General features: G+C 32.8%; 1 protein-coding gene across 1 annotated transcript; it reads right to left on the bottom strand.

The window, feature by feature from the left end:
* Window positions 1-28: 28 nt before the first annotated feature.
* Window positions 29-23,497, bottom strand: LOC149185980 (Sulfite exporter TauE/SafE family protein). The gene is made up of 12 exons (XM_089410854.1): window positions 22,852-23,497; window positions 22,586-22,745; window positions 2,316-2,516; window positions 2,130-2,191; window positions 1,968-2,004; window positions 1,825-1,874; window positions 1,585-1,671; window positions 1,357-1,407; window positions 1,015-1,254; window positions 827-920; window positions 584-724; window positions 29-466 (listed from the first exon to the last, which is right to left on the bottom strand). The coding sequence occupies exons 1-12, from the start codon at window positions 23,143-23,145 to the stop codon at window positions 384-386; spliced, it is 1,500 nt and encodes a 499-aa protein (XP_089266980.1). The 5' UTR covers window positions 23,146-23,497; the 3' UTR covers window positions 29-383.
* Between the last annotated feature and the right edge of the window lie 2,461 nt (window positions 23,498-25,958).

The following is a 25,958-nucleotide window of genomic DNA, read 5'->3' as shown; positions in this document are numbered from 1 at the left end:
CACTACATTTGATAGTTGACAACCATAATATATGAATCAATCTTAATATTATTTGTAGTCATCATTAAAAAATATCTATGATCTAGTCAACGAGGAGTTGACTAGCATTCCATATAAGTAATGGGATGCCAACTAGCTTTACTGAAAATTTAAGATGTCAACACTAACTATTGGATTTCCTTAATGGACCATCATTATACAACCTCGCTGAAGATAAATTAGACGATGTCTCTAATACTTCTTTTTAACTTACATGTCTCCTTGATAAACCACTCTAATCGAACCTAGGCAAAGATAAATTGGGGAATGTCCCTAATATTTCTTAACTTGCATATCTTTTTAGGAATGCATATACTTCATTTTTTTAAGTACGAGAAGTCTTACTAGGATTCTTGACAAAGGTTGAAAAAGCCCATGTACTGCTTCTCGTGGATCATATGAATACTTCTCTCAATTCCAACAGCCCCTGAAGAATTTAGAGTGCATTATAAGTGAGTACTTTTAACTTCTACACAAACAAGTAATCCAAATAAATTATCAACTAAAGCCATCCATGATGAAGTGAAAAGATTATCTTTCTCACCCATTGTTATTGCACTAATAAAAATCACCCCAGAGAGAATGAAGACGATGATCGAAGCTCTTCCAAGTACTGTAACGAGTTTTCGAAGGATGCATTGTCCCCAAAATCCAGCTAAAATAGATATACTCATAAGATATAAAGCTACAAACATAACAAACAAGTTAATTGACAAAGTTTCACACACTTGTTGCATAGTAAAATGATAAAGTGGACACTTGAAAGGGACAAGTTGTATATACATACCATAGGGAAGTGGAAATCTATCCAAAAAATAGAATTCCACCACTGACAATGAGGAGGAAAACATCATCACGAATGTTGCAGTGGCACTTGCAACCTACAAATCATATTACAAGAATTAGTTACGCTATGCATGTGCAGAGTTACATGTGCTGAAATGTAGTAATAAATCGTAAGTGAAAGAGTTTCACCTGTGGAATTACACCAATTTCAAGAAGTAGAGGTCCTAAGATGAATCCACCACCAGATCCAAGTAAACCTCCAACAATGCCACCCACAATTCCACAAGTTGCACATAAAACCAACACCGTTGCTCCCCACTCAACAGAAGCCTCACAAACATTATCCATGTCTCCACATTGTCTCTTGCTCTTGCTACTCTTGTATAGAAATATTGCTTCATAGATGCAAACACCAAATGCCACTGGAATCTGTATGACAACTTAGTTTTAGTCAAAAGTATATGCTATAATTGTTAGTAGATCACCTTATCTTTGTTGGGATAAATATTTTAGTCTTCTACAAACACTTACCTGCAATGCATTCACTATCCAATACTCCACACCACAAACCACTGAACCATTCTGTTGTAAGAAAATAAATAAATTAGATTAAATATCTGATTTTCTTTTGGACCAAAAATAAACGAGATCATAATCAACATCTCATTTTTCAAAATTTAATAAAAAAGGATAAAATATCAATGTTCTATATTGTAAGAAGCACAAAAAATTATGTAAAATAAAAACAAATCCACTAACCTTAAATATTTGGAGAATTAAAAAAGAAATCCATACAACCATGAGAATTGAAAGTCCTTTCCATCTAATGTTGAAACATATTGTTTCCTATTCATGGGCCAAAGAAAACACTTTGTCACATCATTCACATCAAATAACATTTCTATATCAATGACAAGAAAAATAAAAGCAAAATACAACCCAAAAATGTTATTGACTAATTATAACCTAAGAATATAAAAGAAGAAATGCCAAACTCACCAGTGTTCCATTTCTGTCTTGATCACTTGGAATTGCCTCATAATCCACATCTGAAGACCAATACTAGCACAAACTTAGAATATATAATCATGCTACACATACTTCCAATTAATAACTAACATTGGCATATTGAAAAATATTACCTTGGGTAGCTAGTATGGGAGTGGCCTCCTCCTCATTCTAGGAAGAAGAAAAAAAAAAGGAAAAAAATTAAAACGTCTAATTTGATAGAATTTTCTAATCATACTAATAAGCTAAATAATCACAAAAATCAATGATGAAATCCTCATATCATTGAATATTACCTTAATCTTTGTCTCTTTCTTCCACATTTCTATACCCTTAAAGAAGGACCTAGATGAAGTCCCTATCACAACAATAAAACAATAAAACAATAGATAAGATAATAAATAATAAAATTTGTCTTATGCATGAAATATTATTACCCCATATCATTAAATAGGAAAACATCTATGTTTTTAGGGCATTACCGATGAAAAGGATAATGATAAGAGTTGTTATCAACCAATATGGAAATATCACACTTAGAGTCACTCCAGCTGTAATACCCATCATTAACATGGGTTGGAAAAAAAGTGCAAGATCATAGTCGATAATTGGTACATCTCTTGCAGGATGCCTAACTCTTAAATTGTACCACACTGATGAAGTTGATGCACCCATGATCATACCTGCAATAAGAAAACAATAAGTAAAAATTTAGCAAGTGTTACACCTACACCATGTGATGGTATTAAGAGTTTTATAAAGTAGCACATTTGCTCCTCAAACTAGGGTTAAATTTATAATAGCCCTCTTAACATTTTCACAGAGATAATAAAAAAATCAACACAAATTTTACATGGTAAAAAAATGTTAAAACACACTTTTCATACCGAACAACAAATTCCATGTTACTTGAATCATTAGTAACTTGGGTCCCTCTTTAAAGTATGACTGGATCAGGTTGAGCTTCAATGGGACAATTAGAGATCACATATATTTGGTGGGAGTTGGAAATTTCTTAAGAAATTAAGAAAGTAGGATTCTCTATGTCTACTGCAAATTTATTTTGAAGGAAACTAATAATCATGCATAGGCATAAACCTTATATGCAAGGATTGAATTATACCCTTGAGAATGACTTCCATTTTGTAGAAATTGAAGGGGATTATAAGCTTTGACATTTTTCCAAGTGAATCCTTTTAAAGCAATTGGTTCATCAATGATAACATATCCTAGATTGATCAAGATAAGGTCAAGATGAACATTTTTGTGTTATACACTAAGAGGACCACTAATAGAACTATAGATTGGATAATGAATAGATCATTAATAAAAAGTGAAACATTGTAACATAAAAGATTGGTAAATTCATTAGGGAGACTCAAGGATTGGTGGTTGAGTTGCTAAAACATGCATAATGACACCTTCCTTAATACCCCTACCTCAAACCTTGGTAAAATGAAAATCAAGGGGTATCACAAAAAGGTGGTTGTCTTGAGAAGAATGAAATCCACATGAGGAGAAGGTTTTGAAAGGTTTGTGAAAAAAATATTTCCCTCCTACCCCACTCACTGCCTTCTCCCATGAGTTTCTATTTTATGGGGGATATATTATACCATGATAGCCATCATGCTACACATTATGCCATATGAGCATGAGCACAAGGACAACAATAGAGACCTCAACACATCACACATCACCAATGCAACGGAAGAAGGTGGAACCCACATGCCATCACTTTGAATAAATTGAAATAGCAACATTGAATCATGTCGGTGGAAGCAAGTCCATTAGCCTAGAGGTTGCAAAGAGTTTTTATAATTGAAGGCATGGATGTTGATGATGGCATGAAATTCAACAATGACAAATGGCACCAAGTCTTCATGGCATTCTAGATTTTGGAGTTGAAAATGGAAATTACAGGGAAGATGGTGAGATATTAAATAACAAACTCAAACAAAATAGGTTAGAGTGCTAAGAATAGGTTAGTGAGACATCTCCTAAGTATGTTGGTTGCCTACTCATGATTATAAGGGAGAAGATATTTTTCACATTGCAACCAAGAAAGAAACACTTTGTTTAAGTAATGCAGTACCATGCAACAATGCCTAATGGATGAGAAGATGTGCTCTTGTTCAGGGGCACCAATTTATGATAAGGAGAAATATTATTGCATGGGAGATATTATTGATAGGATTGTAATAATGGCTCCTATATATGTCTAGACACAGATTAAACCATTGTAGTTTAATCAACAAAAAACAATCCATTTAAGGTGAGGAGACAAGTAAAGAAATTGTTGCATTTATGAACACAAATGAGACTTTATGTTTTAAACTTTAATTTCTAAGATGGTCCCGATTAAAATGCATTGAATTGATAAAGAATTTGGAAGAGAGAAACACTACAAGAAGGCATTGAAGTATGACAAAAATGTAAAAGGTATGTGTGAGATTAAAGTTTGATACTTGGTGGAGAGAAATTGTAGACGAGAATACGTGACCACTTTTATGATATTATAAATATTATTTATGAAGAATGACTCCAATATGGTTGTGTAGAAAGATTGCAATGTATATGGATTTCCCTAACAAGAGATTACAATAAAAAGCTTCCTTCGTGTCTCCTAAAAACACCAGTAAGGAGCTTTAGCTCCTTGAGATCAAATGCTTCCTTTTTTGGTTGTGAGAAATTAACCAATGCATAGTGGCCAATTTTAACGGGGAATCCTGGATCCTTTGGAATTCTTGAAAAAAACCAATGTTATTCCTGATCCAACAATTTGATAAGAAATTTCTATAATCATCAATGGGTCAAGGACTAACTACAACATTATATAGGGAGTTATCGAACAACCATAGACACAGATATAAGTGTAGTGTTCTTCATGGTTCCAATTCCCCAACACTTTAGAATTGAGTTAGAAGTAGTCAAGGGTTTAAACCCTAAAACTATTTTTCATACCCATTTTAATTATAATGGATATGGTATTGTTTTTCAAGTAAAGAAAGCTAAAGGTGGGGGAGATAATCAGGCCTTTTCTGATATTCCTCCAACTTTTTATGAATATCTCAGTGCTCTACGCAACACTAGCATACCCCATATTCAACACGGACACTCTGTTGCAAGTGTTAGTTCCAATCCATAACAATCACATAAGAGAACCTCTACATTGAGGAGCCAATCTCAAAAAAAAGAACCAAAGAAAAATGATAGAAACATTATTGGTGAAGGTGGAGATGGATATCATTCAAAATTTAATTTGAAGAAGACACACATTGTTTGAATTAGTTCGATAAGAAAAATAAGTAGCACACAAGGGGATACCCATGACACACCCAAGGATGTTAGCGTTCAAGTTATGTAAATATATGATCTTCGATGAAATGGTAGAAATACTAAATTGGGCTTAAATGCAGGCATTGGAAACCTAATCTATTGTTGAGAAGTCGGCTCAACAAGAGCTAATTGATCTTGAAATCAAGTTAGTAACATTGCATCATTGAAAATAGATTAAAGGGTAAAGAAAAGGAAGTTTTGTTCACTATTTGAATTTTAGTTCACATTCTAAAGTATCCATTGGTTATTCAAAGGCTTTTAGGTATAATTTAATGTTTTGATGAATAATACATTTTAAAGATATTCTTATACTAACAAGGAATAATTCATCAATTTTTAGAGAATGCACTAATATTATTCACTTATAATAACCCCTCTTAGCATGCGCTAAGGGTAAGTTAGTGAGACATCTCCTATGTATGTTGGTTGTTTACTCATGATTTTAAGGGAGGAAATATTTTTCACAATGCAACAAAGAAATAAACACTTTGTTGAAGTAACACAATATCATGCGCCAACCTATAATGGATGAGAAGATGTGCTCTTGTACATGTGAACCAATTTGTAATAAAGAGAAATGATCTTGAATGGGAGATATGATTGGCAAGATTGTAACAATGGCTTCAAAATATGTTTAGAGGTGGATTAAACCGTTGTAGTTTAATCAACAAAAAACAATGTATTTAATGAATTGTTTCATTTATGAACATGAATGAGACTTTATTTTATAAAATTTCATTTCTAAGATGGTCCTTGTTAAAATGCATTGAATTTCCAAAGAACTTAGAAGAGAGACACACTATACAAGAAGGCATCGAAGTATGACAAAAAATATAAAAGGGATGTGTAAGATTAAAGTTTGATGCTTGGTTAAGATAAATTGTAGATGAGAATACAAGACCACTTTTCTCATATTATAAAGATTCTTTTTGAAGATCGGCTCCAATATGGTTGTGTAGAGAGAGTGCAATGTAAATGGATTTCTCTAATAAAATCTTCAGAAGAAGAATTCAACAAAGACTTAAATGTGAAGGTTATAATAATTATCCATAATAACAACAAGATTCATTTTCCCTTATAAACAACTCTAGGTGTTTTTGGTTCAATAAAGTTTTGACAAGTGAGACTTTATTATAATGTCCAAAGGTCTTTGCTTCAAAACATGGGGACTTGTAATCTAGTGTTTTACCTTTGTTGTGTTTTCCATGAATTTGTATTGTTTCTACATATTTAGGAGAGGCACACCTTGGAATCAAGACAATAACATGGTCATGATATGTCATCAATATCATGTGCCATTTCATCCATGTTTGTAGTGATTATGAGGTAAACCTCCTTAATGTATTCCTAAATATCCTTCATTAGATTTAATTGGAATTCTTTCTTCATAGAATATAAAGTCAGAGGTGGAATTATCATTGTGTCTCAATTTGATCTAACCCATTATTGATGTAATGGTAATGGTTTGAGAACACTTAGAATTTAAAAAAAAAAAAAAGGACCCAAATTCATTGCTAAGTCAATGCAATGTGTAGAAGGTTACACCAACAATAGTGTCAATCCTTCTAGTTCATAATTATTTGCTTGCAACTTATCCAATGTGCAATGGTCCCTTCCACCATGATTTGAATGAAAGTTACATTACAAATTCTCAATTCACCACATTAATACCACATGGAAGAAGACCAAAAATAACAATATTCACAACAAAAACTAGATCACAACATAATTGTCTTTCATTTCTACTTAAAAGAGTAATCTCTTACCACATAACAACAATACTCAACAAGCCTCCAATTAGATCTTATAATGATGTGTACATAGATGAAAGCAGATAGTGGAAGTGCTTAATTCAAATCTCCTTAGATAGAGCACATTAATTTATACCTCTACAAATATGGAAAAACATTTTTAAGAATTCTTCATATAATTAAATTTAAAAATAATTTGAGTAATACACAACACAAAATTCTCTAATAATAATAAACATTGGAAAAAAATTAAAAATACATATCAAACAAAAATAAATATTGGACATTCCTGATTGGGATGAGAGAGGGTGTCAAAGGCGACAGGCTTCAATTTGATATCGTTAATACAAGGACAACAACTATCATCATCCCCCACATGCTCAAGGCAGGGGGTGCGGTGTCCTTAGCCATGAATGCAAGGTCAGTGGGCTGGTAAGGTGGCAGAGGGAGGAATAAGGTAGGGTGGCGGAGATGGGAATGGCATTCGACGTGCCGGGCAGGAGAAAATTGCAGTGGAGAAGGAAGGCATCTCAAAGCTGAAGAGGGGCGAAGGTAGCTTGGCTGTGGGCTAGCAACGATTCTCTGGTACGTAATTCGGTCTCGTTCCTGCTTCATTTCTATGATTTGGTTGGGTTCCTGCATCAATTACATGACCTGGTGGGGGTTTCATTGGGGGAAAGGGAGGGGCAAGAGGTCATCCCAATGGGGCTTAACCCTGTATGGGAGAAATAGGGAGAGGACAGAGAGGGCCATGGCTTGGCTCTGCGACTTGTTTTTATCGCATTTAAGTCAAAGTCTCAACAACGACATTGGTAATGTTGGGTCAAGCAGAGACACAGGCCCCTACTTCGCTGCTCAAACCAGGGGTATAGGAGATAACAGGTGTGCCATGTCTGGGGGACTAAGTGGTTAAGGGAGAGGTAGGAAAGAGTCGCAAGCAAGGGGTCGGATATTAGCTATGTCAGTAATTCGTTGAGAAAACCATGTCATCTGCATCTGCATGGTAGCAAGGGTGCAGCTAGGGACCTTGGGCAGTATATGGGACAGAGGGGCAAGCATAACCATGGCGGGCAACTGTTGGTTGAGGGAGTTGCATGCAGGTATGATAGCAATCGCAAAGCTAGGCTCCGGACGTGCCTGAAGGCTTGGCTCCAACTGCAGGGGGATGACAGGCAATTTCACCATGGCAAGGGGGAGGGGCACTGTGAGGAGCCCAGGGAACCGCACTCGAAACCCAATTCCTTTGGCCACTTGTGGGCACTAGGATACCTTAACCCGTTGAAGGCGAAGCATGGCAGAGAGGCATGGTATGAATAATTGCGTCAAGATGATGCAAATGGGTTGATGGAACTAATGTTGTTTGACTCTGCACAGGGCATCACTGAACAGGGTATGACTCCAATAAAGAGAGGTCGTGGTCATGGCAGTAGCACTAGTCAACCAAGAGACGGAGCACGACAGAAGGCTGCAGGGGCCCTAAGCTTGTTGAGCACCTCATAGCAAAGGCAGCAACAACATACCGAGATGAAACAAATGAAGGCATCTGGAAGCTAATTGACGACTGGGAAGTGGAGATAAAACAGGAAAGTGAACCAGACGAGGAGATAGAAGACTGGAGGACGATGGTTCCTGATCCAGGGAATACACAAGGTAGAATTATGCAGTTCAAACACACCCTGTACTTGTACTTCTTGATGAAAAGTCTGCTTGGCAAAGCGATGGAACAAATCTTTGTGGGGATGGCAATCACAATGCAGGGCCTGCCCAGTTATAAAAAAGACATGGAGAAAATTCTATTTCAGCTGCACAAACAGGTCATCAAGATGGATCGTATTGACTGTCACATCCCTTGCATCTTGGAGCTGTATGGAATGCCAGGGGCAATTGTTGAAGATCCTGCTCCTGTAGCCTTTGTCTCTGATGAGCAAAATGACCATAAAGACTAGATTCATCATGCTTAGTTTTTGTTTATGCGGGTAGCTTTTAAATTTCCTGTTGCATATGTCAGTTGTTATAGTTATATAGTATTTGGACACGAGACTGAGACTTACCTAGCTTTGCTAGAAAGACTGAAGCAATTTTGTTTTTAGATGGCATATAATACTGACCAGTGGCCAACAGATTTGGTTTCAGCTTGGGGCAAGTTGAGGCCACCCAGTAAATCTATGTGGTGTAAATTTGCCTAATATATAATAAAAAATAGATAGACTTGCCAAACTTTAAAAAAAAAATATTAAACATATTAATAATAATAATAAGTCCAAAAACTTCAACCTCCAAAGTTTATATTTATATTATTAATAAATTAATAATATGAAAATATATTAATAACGTATAAAAACGCATCTTATAATAATGTATTGCACAAAGCCTCCTTACATTATTTATAATTTGATAAAAGTGATTTGATCGTACTGAAGTCATATTAAGTCATGAAACATGTTATGTTTTTTTATCATATAGATAATATAGTGGAACAAGTTATGTTGTTATCATGGAAGATGCATTTTGTGTGGTTTGCGTTTCACGATAACGATTGATACATATGGCGTATTGATAATATTAATGACATATGATGAACAAAATTTATGTTTATCTCGTAAACAAACAAATTCTTTAGATAATAAATGCTAAGGTGGGTCATGTCTAAAAGAATTCAATCATTTTTAATGACGTCCATACGAACTCGCAGACTAGGGGAATTTTAGAGTCAGTATGTTTTATTTCTTTATTTATTAATAAAATTTAATGGAAATTGGCAAAAGCGACATGATTTTATTTTATTTTTCAGAAGTTCAAATAATATTTATTTCAAATTTTTAAAAAAAATTTATACAGTTCACAAAAATTATTTTACTTTTAGATATTAAAATGAAATTTTTTTTTTTTTTTAAATTATTTATAAAATAAATATTTTTAACGAATTTAAGCTTCTGTGATCTATATCAATTTTGAGAAGAATTTTTAGGGAAATCACATAGGGATATTTTTGTCGACGCATTTCGAACCAACCAGTGTGGTTCATCGTCAAGCTAAGTTGAATGAGCACATCTTGCTATGCATTATAAATAGATCGGGCAGAATATCCAATGACCAAATTTCTAGATCAGGAAACAGCTAAAATCTTGCTATGCATTATAAATAGATCGGGCAGAATATCCAATGACCAAATTTCTAGATCAGGTAATGGCTAAAATGATAACCGCTAGATTTGACCACGAAACAGCTAGTTTGACTAACTTAAATAAGTAAATTCAGTTATTAGATATATTTTTTTAGATATTAAAATGAGATTTTAGTTTATTTTTAAAATTATTTATAAATTTTACAAAATTAAATAAATTAAATTTTATAAATAATAAAAAAATTATTATTAATTAATTAATTAATTAATTATGTCTAAAATAATTTTTAAATATAATTACGTGTACTGGTTCACGATTGCAACATAACAACTACTTTAAAATATAATATTTCCAGGTAGGGAAAGCCCATGGAAAGTAAAATATATTTTCAAATTTTTTAATCTCATATAATTATTTTAGAGAAGAAATTAATCTTAAAATCATTTTTTATAATTTTAAAAGCTATTAATAATATCATACACTCTAAATAAATTAATTACCAATTTAAATTACAAACACTTAAAATTTATTTAGATTTCTTAATTTTGGAAAATATTAAATGAATAAAAAACTAATTTTCTTCCTTTATCTAGTATAGACAACATAGAAGACCTCTATCATAATTTTACTACAACTCTCTCATATTCTATTAACAAGTTCTCAATTGAAGTTTCAAATAATAAAAGAAATAGCAAACCAACCCTTGGTATGACAAAGATTGTAAAAGTGCGAGGAGAGCAATTAAGGAAACTGTTGATGAATCTCTTAAAATGGAGAAGATAAAAATATACAAAGCCCTATAACTAAAAGAAAAAAGAGACAGCACATTCGTCAAAGACAGGGGAATCTCTTACACCTCTCTAAAGTAGCTCCTAAAAAATTTTGGAGGCAGATTCTAACTAGGAAGACTAAAGATAATAATAAAATTGCTCTTCATGATTGGAATTCCTATCTTAAAGAGCTTTATTAATCTCCAAATGTCATGGATAACTTGGAAATCCTGCTCACAACGAAAGAAGTTTTCTCTTTAGAAGACATTAAGTTTGGGGTTAATCGCCTGGCTAATGGGAAAGCTAAGGACATTGAAGGTTACCAGGCAGAAGTATTAAAAATTGGCGGCCCTGTCCTCATCCACAAGTTTTTCAATCAAGCAGTCAAGCAAGGGTTCCCTAAACCTTGGACTGATAGCCTCATTATCCCTATTTTTAAAAGTGGGGATACAAATAACCCCTCTAATTATCGGACTTATGATTAGCCCTCTCTTAGCCAAGTTATATGGTAGTATTTTGGAAAAGAAGTTAAGCATATGGCTTGAAAGCGAAGGTAAGCGTGCTAAAGGCCAAACAGGTTTCAGAAGGCATCACTCAACAACAAACCACCTCGTTACGCTTAGGATCATTGTGGAGGAATGTCGTAATGATAAATCCAATTTATTTTGCTGCTTTGTGGACTTTAGAAAGGCTTTCAATACAGTCCCTAGATACAACCTTTGGAATAGATTAGACGAGCCAAAGGTTCCTCTCGAGTTGAGAGCTGCCGCTATAAGGTTATACGATAATGTAATTGCCAAGCTAAAGAGCAATGAGGGGTGGTCGAAAGATATTAAGTGTAACATCAGAGTTAAACAAGGTTGCCCCCTCTCCCCTACCCTATTTGGCATTTACATCGACAAGCTCAAAGGTAATTTAGAGGAAGCAAGTTGTGATGGCACGATCTTAGCTGGGATAGTCGTCATCCTTCTTCTCTATGCTAATGATATTGTTCCTTTCGCAAGCTGCCCATTTGATCTTGATAAGCAACTCAGGCTTCTTAAGAATTTCTGCTCAGGCTTCTTAAGAATTTCTGCTCTACCATGGGTATGACTGTTAACACTGACAAAACAAAAGTTATGATTATCAAATCCAAGAAGGACACTTACGCTAATTTTATGTATGACAATAATAACTTGGAGGAAGTGTATTCTTACAAGTACCTAGGAATTGATATTCATCACAAGCTCAACTGGAACCATAGCATTGAGAAAAGGATTAATGGGGGGTGGAAAGCTTATTTTGGTTTTGAAAATAATTGTAAAACTGCAAACCTAGTAATGTGGGATAAAAAGAAGTTCCTCTTCAAAACTTTAATCACTCTTGTTATCTTATATGGCTATGAGGTTTGGGGTTGCAGCATCTCTAGAGAATCGTGGAGAAATATTGAGCAAATCCCTAAGCGTTTTATAACGTATAACCTGAAAATTAAAATTAATACACCCTATCATATTCTCCTTATAGAAGCAGGGCTTTCCCCTATTGAAAGCCTAGCTATGAATAGGTTTCTGTTGTACAAGCACAAACTCAATAACATAGGCGATCATAGACTTCCTAAGCTAGCATTAATTTCCCGCCCAACCCACCTAAGGCTCAAACGGGGGTGGCATAAAGACATAAGGGCCTGGTTAAACTATTGGGAGATCAACGAGAATGACACATTGTAAAACATTAATAACATTAAAGATATTGTTACTTCTAAGTTCAAAGAAAAAATGTGTTGTGAGAAATATTTAACAACTAAAAGAAAATTAAGTTATTATAAAAGGTCATCAACCCCACCCTAGAAGATCAAAAGTATCTCTCTATTTTAACTAGCTCAAAGAAGAAAATTAATATAGCAAAGATTAGAACGAATTCTCATGAGCTCCATAATGAGACAAGTCGTTGGGCAGTTCCTAAAACACCATGGATGGAAAGGATCTATCATCTATGTGAGAATAGGAACATCGAGGATGAAAACCACTTCCTCTTAGAGTGCCCCGCGTATAACCACATTAGATCTCAGTTTCACAATCTTTGTTACAATACTAACCTTACTGGCCTTCTACAATGTCAAAATTATAGTGAGCTCGGAAGGCTTCTTTCCAAGCTTTTTGAACATAGGAATAAAATCTTAAATCAAAATAAATAATTTTTTTCTTTAAGTCCGATAGACCAATATTTGATCTCAACAGACGTTAACCATCATCATCATTATAATCAATAAAATATAATTTTATGAATTAAATATTATTATTATTATTATTTAAAATAAAAACAAAATAGATATATTTATATATGAGATATTATTATTAATATCACAATAAAATATAAATAATTAAAATACATGAAACATGTTTATGACTTAATATTACTTTTTATATATTAAGTCATGAAACATGTTATGTTTTTTTATCATATAGATATATTGTGGAACACGTTATGTTGTTATCATGGAAGATGCATTTTGTGTGGTTTGCGTTTCACGATAACGATTGATACATATGGCGTATTGATAATATTAATGACATATGATGAACAAAATTTATGTTTATCTCGTAAACAAACAAATTCTTTAGATAATAAATGCTAAGGTGGGTCATGTCTAAAAGAATTCAATCATTTTTAATGACGTCCATACGAACTCGCAGACTAAGGGAATTTTAGGGTCAGTATGTTTTATTTCTTTATTTATTAATAAAATTTACTGGAAATTGGCAAAAGCGACATGATTTTATTTTATTTTTCAGAAGTTGAAATAATATTTTATTTCAAATTTTTAAATTTTTTTTATAAAATTCAAAAAAATTATTTTATTTTTAGATATTAAAATGAAATTTTATTTTATTTTTAAAATTATTTATAAAATAAATATTTTTAACTAATTTAAGCTTCCGTGATCTATATTAATTTTGAGAAGAATTTTTAGCGAAATCACATAGGGATATTTTTGTCGACGCATTTCGAACCAACCAGTGTGGTTCATCGCTAAGTTGAATGAGCAGAACTTGCTATGCATAGATCGAGCAAAATATCCAATGACTAAGTTGAATGAGCAGAACTTGCTATGCATTATAAATAGATCGGGCAAAATATCCAATGACCAAATTTCTAGATCAGGAAACAGCTAAAATCTTGCTATGCATTATAAATAGATCGGGCAGAATATCTAATGACCAAATTTCTAGATCAGGTAATGGCTAAAATGATAACCACTAGATTTGACCACGAAACAGTTAGTTTGACTATGAAAGACATAATTTATTTAAATAAGTAAATTCAGTTATTAGATATAATTTTTTAGATATTAAAATGAGATTTTAATTTATTTTTAAAATTATTTATTAATTTTACAGAATTAAATAAATTAAATTTTATAAATAAAAAAAAAATTATTATTAATTAATTAAATAATTATTTATGTCTAAAATAATTTTTAAATATAATTACGTGTACTGGTTCACGATTGCAACATAACAACTACTTTAAAATATAATATTTCCAGGTAAAGAAAGCCCATGGAAAGTAAAATATATTTTCAAATTTTTTAATCTCATGTAATTATTTTAGAGAAGAAATTAATCTTAAAATTATTTTTTATAATTTTAAAAGCTATTAATAATATCATACACTCTAAATAAATTAATTACCAATTTAAATTACAAATACTTAAAATACAGTTAGATTTCTTAATTTTGGAAAATATTAAATGAATTAAAAACTAATTTTCTTCCTTTATCTAGTATAGACAACATAGAAGACCTCTATCATAATTTTACTACAACTCTCTCATATTCTATTAACAAGTTCTCAATTGAAGTTTCAAATAATAAAAGAAATAGCAAACCAACCCTTGGTATGACAAAGATTGTATAAGTGCGAGGAGAGCAATTAAGGAAACTGTTGATGAATCTCTTAAAATGGAGAAGATAAAAATATACAAAGCCCTAACTAAAAGAAAAAAGATGCAGCACATTCGTCAAAGACAGGAGAATCTCTTACACCTCTCTAAAGTAGCTCCTAAAAAATTTTGGAGGCAGATTCTAACTAGGAAGACTAAAGATAATAATAAAATTGCTCTTCATGATTGGAATTCCTATCTTAAAGAGCTTTATTAATCTCCAAATGTCATGGATAACTTGGAAATCCTGCTCACAACGAAAGAAGTTTTCTCTTTAGAAGACATTAAGTTTGGGGTTAATCGCCTGGCTAACGGGAAAGCTAAGGACATTGAAGGTTACCAGGCGGAAATATTAAAAATTGGTGGCCCTGTCCTCATCCACAAGCTTTTCAATCAAGCAGTCAAGCAAGGGTTCCCTAAACCTTGGACTGATAGCCTCATTATCCCTATTTTTAAAAGTGGGGATACAAATAACCCCTCTAATTATCGGACTTATGATTAGCCCTCTCTTAGCCAAGTTATATGGTAGTATTTTGGAAAAGAAGTTAAGCATATGGCTTGAAAGCGAAGGTAAGCGTGCTAAAGGCCAAACAGGTTTCAGAAGGCATCACTCAACAACAAACCACCTCGTTACGCTTAGAATCATTGTGGAGGAATGTCGTAATGATAATTCTAATTTATTTTGCTGCTTTGTGGACTTTAGAAAGGCTTTCAATACAGTCCCTAGATACAACCTTTGGAATAGATTAGACGAGCTAAAGGTTCCTCTCGAGTTGAGAGCTGCCGCTATAAGGTTATACGATAATGTAATTGCCAAGCTAAAGAGCAATGAGGGGTGGTCGAAAGATATTAAGTGTAACATCAGAGTTAAACAAGGCTGCCCCCTCTCCCCTACCCTATTTGGCATTTACATCGACAAGCTCAAAGGTAATTTAGAGGAAGCAGGCTGTGATGACACGATCTTAGCTGGGATAGTCGTCATCCTTCTTCTCTATGCTAACGATATTTTTCTTTTCGCAAGCTGCCCATTTGATCTTGATAAGCAACTCAGGCTTCTTAAGGATTTCTGCTCTACCACGGGTATGACTGTTAACACTGACAAAACAAAAGTTATGATTATCAAATCCAAGAAGGACACTTACGCTAATTTTATGTATGACAATAATAACTTGGAGGAAGTGTATTCTTACAAGTACCTAGGAATTGATATTCATCACAAGCTCAACTGGAACCATAGCATTGAGAAAATGATTAATGGGGGGTGGAAAGCTTATTTTGGTTTTGAAAATAATTGTAAAACTGCAAACCTAGTAATGTGGGATAAAAAGAAGTTCCTCTTCAAAACTTTAATCACTCTTGTTATCTTATATGGCTATGAGGTTTGGGGTTGCAGCATCTCTAGAGAATCGTGGAGAAATATTGAGCAAATCCATAAGCGTTTTATAACGTATAACCTGAAAATTAAAAGTAATACACCCTATCATATTCTCCTTATAGAAGCAGGTCTTTCCCCTATTGAAAGCCTAGCTATGAATAGGTTTCTGTTGTACAAGCACAAACTCAATAACATAGGCGATCATAGACTTCCTAAGCTAGCATTAATTTCCCGCCCAACCCACCTAAGGCTCAAACGGGGGTGGCATAAAGACATAAGGGCCTGGTTAAACTATTGGGAGATCAACAAGAATGACACATTGTAAAACATTAATAACATTAAAGATATTGTTACTTCTAAGTTCAAAGAAAAAATGTGTTGTGAGAAATATTTAACAACTAAAAGAAAATTAAGTTATTATAAAAGGTCATCAACCCCACCCTAGAAGATCAAAAGTATCTCTCTATTTTAACTAGCTCAAAGAAGAAAATTAATATAGCAAAGATTAGAATGAATTCTCATGAGCTCCATAGTGAGACAAGTCGTTGCGCAGTTCCTAAAACACCATGGATGGAAAGGATCTGCCATCTATGTGAGAATAGGAATATCGAGGATGAAAACCACTTCCTCTTAGAGTGCCCCGCGTATAACCACATTAGATCTCAGTTTCACAATCTTTGTTACAATACTAACCTTACTGGCCTTCTACAGTGTCAAAATTATAGTGAGCTCGGAAGGCTTCTTTCCAAGCTTTTTAAACATAGGAATAAAATCTTAAATCAAAATAAATAATTTATTTCTTTAGGTCCGATAGACCAATGTTTGGTCTCAGCAGACATTAACCATCATCATCATTATAATCAATAAAATATAATTTTATGAATTAAATATTATTATTATTATTATTTAAAATAAAAACAAGATAGATATATTTATATATGAGATATTATTATTAATATCACAATAAAATATAAATAATTAAAATGATTAAAATACAATTTTAAGAATTAAATATAATTATTTAAAATAAAAACAATTAAGATATATTAATATATTAGATATTATTATTAATATTAAAATAGAATATAAATAATTAAAATACAATTTTAAGAATTAAATATAATTATTATTTTTTTAAATATAAACAAGTAAAATATAATCTAATATATATTAGATATTATTATTAGTTTTTCATATTAGATATTATGGAATTAAGGCTTTTGTGATCTATATCAAAAAAAAAATTAAGCATTTTGAACCAGCCAGTGTGGTTCATCATCACCTGCTCAAGGCAACAAGTTAAATAGAAAGAACAATCAGTCAAAAAGCTAGAAAGGAACAACTACTTTTGACCAAATGGAAACGGCTACCAATGACTATATTTAACTAGACTAAGAGATAGGTAAAATCTAGTTAATTAATTAAATAATTTGTTAAATATATTTATTTCCATTTAAATTTATATGTAACTAAATATATCTACTTATAATTAATTAAAGAATTTTGAACTAAAAAATATTAAATTTAATAAGTAATTTAATATCATCTATTTATTTATAATTTAAAACTAAATAAACTTATAATATTATGGGATAAAATCTTATTATTTATTAATCTTTATTGGTTTTTCATATTAGATATTATTATTAGTTTTTCGAGAGATCAAACTTTTAAAGTGATTTTGGAAAATATTAATATTACAATAATATATATATATATATATATATATATATATATATTTGAATATGGTTACTTCGATATTAATACAAAGATAATTTACATCAAGGCCATGGCCTCATAGTGCTAGCAAAAAATGCGGCATGATTACAAGCATAGCAGATTAGTATGCGAAAACCCAGCTGAGTATTGCCCTCAAGAGCTGTAGAGAGCCTAAACATGACTAGAGCAAAAATCCGGAAAACCCCATAGTTGTTCATGGAACTAAGAATTAAACCGGGGCTATGCGACAACCAAAACAATAGAACTAGACCAAATCGTTGTGACCAACTATGCGACAACCCATTACTGATAACAAAAGTAATTGTGACTGCAACCGAAACTGAAAACTGAAAGCTGGCAAAATGCCCCTTTTGCATGAGAAACTGGAAATTTGAGCTAATGCATATATCATGATATCTAGGAAGGTGATAAGTGAACCTTCTCAAGCTTTTTGAATTCCAGGAAAACCAAAAAGAACCAACCTGTTTAAACATTAGGAAGGGGATCAAGCAGTTCCTCGATGATGTGGCATCCATACTTGTAATCATCGTCGTCATCAAAGGAGCCCGCCTGATTCTTCATGCTTTGAGAAGCTTTGCTTTTGCCAGAGCCTGAAGCTTTGCTTTGTTTGAGGTTTGTCTGGATGGAGCCTAGTCTGTCTTCTGCCCGCCTATCCGTAGTCGCCCTAAGGGAACCAGCCTCTTGACTTGAATTAATTAAGCTCGCTAAGCTCGATGGTGACTGTGGCCATAAACGAGAAAGTGCCATGACTACAGGGGAATTGTAACCGAGCGGCGTTAGTCATGGATTGGAAGGAGCTCGGTGCTACAATTTGCAATCCTCTGCCTCTACCCCGGCCACTCCGAGTAGCTGGGTACCTATCTGTGCGGAAGTTCGAGCAAGAAGTTGAGGAGTTCGACGTGGAAGAGAAGGCCTGGCGTCCAATTTGCCCTCGGGAGCTGCCTCTTCTGCAGCTCATCCACTGTCGAAGTTTCGGCATAGCTGGAGGAGCAGGGTGGTCCGGGCTACTTGGTAAACAATGGAAGCGGTTAGGGATGAAAACAAACTTGGCTTCAGCGCTCAGAAGGCTGAAAGGGAGAGCAACAAACGAGTGGCTAGCAAAAGAGCAGGGGAAACAGAGGGTAGCTTGAGGGCAAAGCCAGAAGTTCCTCCAACGAACCAAAGCCCAGTTTACTCCTGAGAAAGTTCGAGAGCAAACCGCTGCATTTGCGAAGGAGGAGCCAAAGCGAAAGGGAGGAACGCAATTGTGGCTAGCTGAAAGCGCCATGATCAAGAAATTAACCGGCAAAAGAGGATGTACTGGCATCATTAAAGCATCATTAATCTGGAGCGCAGGGGAAGTTATGACCAGAGCTGTGAGAGGTTGAGTGGCGGTGAAGATCAACCACGCGCCCATCCAAACAGCAATCCACGTACCTGTACTGCCGTCAGACACCCAGATCCGGGAAATAAAATATAATTTTATGAATTAAATATTATTATTATTTTAAATAAAAACAAGTAAAATATATTAATATATTAGATATTATTATTATTTTTAAATAAAAACAAGTAAAATATAATCTAATATATTTTAGATATTATTATTAGTTTTTCATATTAGATATTATTATTAATTTAGATATTATGGAATTAAAGCTTCTGTGATCTATATCAAGATTTTTTTAAGCATTTTGAACCAGCAAGTGTGGTTCATCGTCCCCTGCTCAAGGCAACAGGTTAAGGTTAAATAGAAAGATCGATTAGTCAAATAGCTAGAAAGGAACAACTACTTTTGACCAAATGGAAACAGCTACCAACGACTATATTTAACTAGACTAAGAGATAAGTAAAATCTAGTTAATTTGTTAGATATATTTATTTCCATTTATGATGATGATGATGGTTAACGTCCGCTGAGACCAAATAATGGTCTATCGGACCTAAAGAAACAAATTATCTATTTTGATTTAAGATTTTATTCCTATGCTCAAAAAGCTTGGAGAGAAGCCTCCCGAGCTCACTATAATTTTGACATTGTAAAAGGCTAGGAAGGTCAGTATTGTAACAAAGATTGTGAAACTGAGATCTAATGTGGTTATACGCGGGGCACTCTAAGAGGAAGTGGTTTTCATCCTCGATGTTCCTATTCTTACATATATGGCAGATTCTTTCCATCCATAGTGTTTTAGGAACTGCCCAACGACTTGTTTCACTATGGAGCTCATGAGAATTCATTCTAATCTTTGCTATATTAATTTTCTTCTTTGAGCTAGTTAAAATAGAGAGACCCTTTTGATCTTTTAGGGTGGGGTTGATGACCTTCTTATAATAACTTAATTTTCTTTTAGCCGCTAAGTCTTTCTCACACCACATTTTTTCTTTGAACTTAGAAGTAACAATATCTTTAATGTTATTTATGTTTTGCAATGCATCATTTTTGTTGATCTCCCAATAGTTTAACCAGGCCCTTGTGTATATATGTAACTAAATATATCTACTTATAATTAATTAAAGAATTAAATTTAATAAGTAATTTAATATCATCCTTTTTATTTATAATTTAAAACTAAATAAACTTATAATATTATGGGATAAAATCTTATTGTTTATTAATCTTATTTGATATTATTTTTGGTTTTTCATATTAGATATTATTATTAGTTTTTCTAGAGAGATCAAACTTTTAAAGTGATTTTTTTTTACCTTAAGTTAAATATTATGAATGAATGAAAATTTGTATTTTGTTGTTGTAAGTTTAATGGAAGTGAGATAGCATCACGAATAATAATAATAAGGAAGTGATTTTTTTAATGATGTAATATTTATATTATTTTATGCATAAAATTTTATAACATAATTATATATATAATAATAATAAGGAAGCGATTTTTTTAAGATGTAAGATTTATAGTGTTTTATGCATAAAATTTTATAACATAATATTAATTATTATATATATATATATATATATATATATATATAAGGGTGGTTCAGGGACATTCGGTGGCAAAGGCCTAATCCAAAGGTGTCGAGGAGATTTGACCCCGTGACCTCCCAACTTGTGAGACTAACCCTTGGGGCAAAATTTATTTTATATTATTTAAGCATAAAATTATTTTATTACATAAAATTTTGGAAAAAAAATCTAATGCTATATACACAATTTTTTTTAATTTATCTTACAAATTTTATATTTATAACTATAAATAATGTTTATATTCATATAAATATATTTTATTATATAAAAATTAATTTATTATTTTTATTTTTATTTTTATTAATTATGGAATTCAAAGCCTATCACACTTTTTCAATGGCTACTTATAACCCAGATTAACTTTTTTATAAATATTCTTTAAGTTGAAAGTTTCTTTTTGAGTACAACTAAAAGTTGAAAGTTTCTTTTTTAGTACAATTATCTAACAACTAAAAGTTTATTTTCGTTAAATATAAGAAAACAATGTAATTACTTGATATTTGAATAACTAAAAGCTATTTTCTCTTATAACTAAAAGCTATTTTCTCTTAGACATAAAAACTTAAAATAAATATTTGGAAAAATCAAATCTTTGCTCTTTTACCGACCATAGTTAAAATTTTAAATGGTATGATTTTTATTGAAAAATAATGATGTTAACAAAACAAATCCTTTCCCTTTACAAACCACCAATACCCTATTTTAAGTGAGATTATTTTTGTTGAACAATGACGAGGCAATGACACTTACAAGTAACCATCAATTATAATGGATTAAAGTTATAATAATTTTTGCTACTTTAATCTATATCTATCTATATATATTTATATATTTATATATATATTTATTGTGATTTTAATTTATGTATATTTGTGATTTTAATTTTTCTAATTTTTTTTATTAGAAAGAGAACTTTAATTTATTTGTATTTTTTTTTTTTTCAATAATTTTTTATTAGAAAAAGGATTTGAATGGGGAGTTTGTGTATGAATAGTGATTGAGTGTATTATTTAAACGATTCTTACTTATAAGGATAAAGAAATAAACCCCGGCATAGCTCCCTAATTCAAAATTTAAAATCCTAAATTAATTTTGAAATAAATTAGAATCAAAGTTTGTAATTATTGAAATGATAATTTTCCATGTCACAGGAAATCGCCGAAATACGATTGGACTACGCTACTTATTTATTGGCATATGGGTCGCGGGGATAAGATCCCTCTCCAGGCTGGGCGTCCCTCCCCGATAAATGCACAGAGGCTACCAACAAGTGGCGCAGCAGACTCTTTGGTTTAGAAAAATTAAAGTGACTGACTGCCAGCGTGTTAAAGGAGGTGACACCTGACAACTATTTAACCATACACAGTGCTGCACAGTTAACTGATAGATTATTTAACTCTCACCACTTCCACTGGGTCCCACATTCCCCAGTCAGAACCCATCGCGTGGAAACGCCGTGTAGGTCTGTTCCGTTATGATCTCACCCCATTTTTCTCCTAAGCATAAATTATGATAATTCTGCAGACCGTGCCTGGCCAGCTTCCAGAAATAAGCTCTGGAGTGTCCTTCGCACCTTTATCAGTTTTTCCTTAACTTAGTTGCTCTTTTTTTTTTTTTTTGGTGGCAAACAGAAACGCATTTCAGCAGAAAGAAAACAAAAAAAAGACATTGGGACTGTTGAATTGTTTCAGAATTGGAACTGTAAAAGTATTTCAGAATTAAAGCCGGTTCAAAGATTCAATCAGTGAACTGTGTGATCGGATTCGTTACTTACATTTGGATAAAGCAGCCGCAGATTTGGTGTCGAATCCCACTATGAGGTTGAGCATGGGAACAAATATGCCTCCACCACCTACCCCACCTACAGACCCACAAGCCGATCCCAGAAATCCAATAATCGTAGCCACGACGATCCTCCAGCTGAACTTCAATGTCTGCATCACAGCAAAAAAAAAAAATCCCAAATCAATTCTTAAAATCCAGACTGAAAATAATGCAGATTAAGACATAATTTTTATGATTCTTGAATAATTTACTTACGGGCCACACTCTGTCGCTGGCAGTGGAAAGACTTAAAAGATTCGAAACAGGCTTCGACTGAAGAGGCTCAAAAAGATAATTCACAGCCTCAAATCCTTCCGTTCCTGTTCTGTTCAGGCCGGCATGTGATTCGAACTCGGGCTGATTCGTTCCACCCAGAACTGAATTTTTGAAATTCTGGGGAACGCTCACGGAACATTCGATTGCCTTTGCTCGGCCGATAAACAATTTCTCGCACGATCCAGTGCTCGCTAAAGCGAGAAGGCAGAGAAGAAAAACAAATCTGGAATCCATGGATGACAAGTCTCTGTTTGCAGAGACAGAGGAATGAAAAAATATATGGACTGCAGAGTAAGAAAACTCTGAAACGACTCTAATATGGGTGACTGACCTCCACGAGTTTTGCTTCCTTTGATTTGCCTTGAGGAAGATACGATTATTATACCGTATTTATTCGAAATTTATTGAAACACACACATAAAAAAGAGATCACATGCAGTGGAAGTACTGAATATACGGTGCCGTTTGGAAATATTAAAAAAATGTGTGATGCGGATAGCGGATGTCGGACGATTGGCACCTTGTGGCTACAGCAGTTCTCTGATTTAGCGCTCGTCCTGTATCGCTCAGAGCATCCTCCCTCCGCTTACCTTCCCCAAAATTGGACTCTTTTCTCATATAAAACAAGCTGTCCTCTTAACCCTCGGTCGCATTCACTCGCGGAATCAAACCCTAAACAGGTTGGTAGGGTTTGAATTGACCTTGAACGGTTTGAAGTGATTTTCACAATCTAGGGTTTAATTATTGAGGCGGTATGCCACGTGTGGTTTCCAAGATATGCATAGTCATTATTCATTCTTTTAACGTGGACATGCGGTGGGAAGTGTGAGGTGCACAGTACCCCTTTGATGTGGACAATAAACAAAATGAGAACTCTTTATAATGTGACAGTTTTCATCATGTGATTAAAAGGATTAAAACTTTTAAATTTGATTAAAATAGAATTCGATTAAAATAGAAATGTTTATGGTTAAAATAGAAATGATTATTATTATATTATCATGGTTTAATTTGAGTAGTTAAAATGGGAGGTTGATGTTGTTATTTTTTTTCATTGTAGTTAAGTTCTTTTTATTAATAATTATAGGTTTATTATTTCATTAAAAAAAGTCAAGTTTGCATTAAATAAAAAATTATTTAATTTGGGTTATAATTTTGGTGGAATAAATTGATCTTATGTTTAGTCCAAGTTTACTATTACAAGTCTAAAATGTTATCTTGAAGAGTGATATTTTTTATGTTTATTTTTTTATATAAAAAATAAATTTACATTAAATAAAAAATTATGTAATTTGTGTTATAATTTTGGTAGAATAAATTGATTATAATAATGGTTGCTTAGTCAAAGTTTACTATCACAACTTTAAAATGGTATTGTGAGGAGTGATATTTTTTATGTTATTATGTGCATTTATGAAGAGTACGATTAATGTTTTGATAAAAACAACTAGTAACAAAACTTTAAGAGCGTGTCAGGTAAGCTAGGAGAATAAACAATGAGGGGTTCTCACTCATAATGCATGGCATATGATACAAAATTTTGATAGTTTATGTGAATATGCTTCCTCCATCTCCAACCTTGTTGCTTATGCTTATATTTGTAATTGTAGATGGACACATATTAGGGAGTTATCATGTAAGATAAAGGAATGACAATGTTAAGAGAAAATTTTAAGGATAGAAATTTATATTAAAGTGTAGGAACCTTGGCAAATCTTACTAGTTTCTAATATGTATTGTGTAAAATGTTTGGTGATATTTTTGTAAAAAAATTCAAATTTCTAATGATTTTATATAGTCTCTAAAATTTTGGTGATTTTTAAGGTAAAACAATTTTATGCTATAAAAATTGGGTGAATTGTTTTTGGAGATAAAAGGAAATTAGTGAACTTTTTTTGGGGGAAAAACATATAAAATTAGCTCATGTATGAAATTTAGCACAATTGTGCATTATTAAAATAACAATATTCATTATTTTCATGGTGCGATACAAAATAGTGACTCTAATCCTCTATCATGCCATGTTATTTTCAACAACACCAAAGTGTCCATATCCTAGAGGATCTCCTAGGAAATGGGATAGTCGAGTAATCGGTTGTAGAATCTAGCAACACAGTCTTGGGATGACTTGGCAAAGTTACTTAATAAAAGTGATGTTCAATTGTTTGGTGTTTCCACATAAGGTTGATGCACTCTTAGGTATTTTAGTCGTTTTCCAATGGCGAACTCATCATGTACCAAAATCCATGCAAATCAAGTATTTTGGAATTCCAAAGAAGGTTTTCATATGGCCTTGAGTTTCTATAACCAAGTATTTTGTTTGGGATTGAGTTCATATATCTTGTTTTAATCTTACATTGAGCACAATAATTTTGATGACTAGCCAAAGATAACCATTAATTGACTTATGCTTCTTTAAGACTTCTGTCTCGTTTCATTTGTAATATCACCACCAAGCTCATGTGTATTGCAACCCAAGCTTAAGGAATATATCATATGGAATGAAACTTTGGATTTTGCTAATGACTAGCATCTAGTGTTCACTAAATTAAACTCATTCCTTAAGGTTGGTTAATGCTTCCACTCTCTAATTCTACAATCATACAAGTCCTTGGTTTTTGCACCTCTCTTGAAAAATTGTTTCATAAAAAACCAAGTTCAATTTAAAGTTTCCTTACAAAGAAAATCACAAACAAACGCCAAAGATTAAGATCATTAAATAAAAGCATGCATATAAATAGTAACTCTTCCATACTATTTTGGACTTAATGGCCTCCTTGGCCCTCTAAATACTATTAGACACAAAAGTCCCTTCAATAAAAGAATACCAAACCTTAATACCTACATTTTTACTATACACATAAATGTGTGAAGTGGAGACAAACATCCTAGGTAAGGTACATATCATGTACACATCACATGCCAAGTGCAAGTAAGAGCTTCATAATCTCAAGGTACATGTGTATTCAATGCATTTACAATGTTTATATTTAATGTGAAAGGATGATAAAATTACTGTACTTCATTTTAATATTTGATATAGTATG

The sequence above is a fragment of the Pinus tabuliformis genome, chromosome 3_1 (genome assembly GCF_031772625.1).
Source record: "Pinus tabuliformis cultivar Carrire ecotype Pingquan chromosome 3_1, CPIR1, whole genome shotgun sequence".
NCBI classification, from domain to species: Eukaryota; Viridiplantae; Streptophyta; class Pinopsida; order Pinales; family Pinaceae; genus Pinus; species Pinus tabuliformis.
This window is presented reverse-complemented; position numbering and strand designations above follow the sequence as displayed.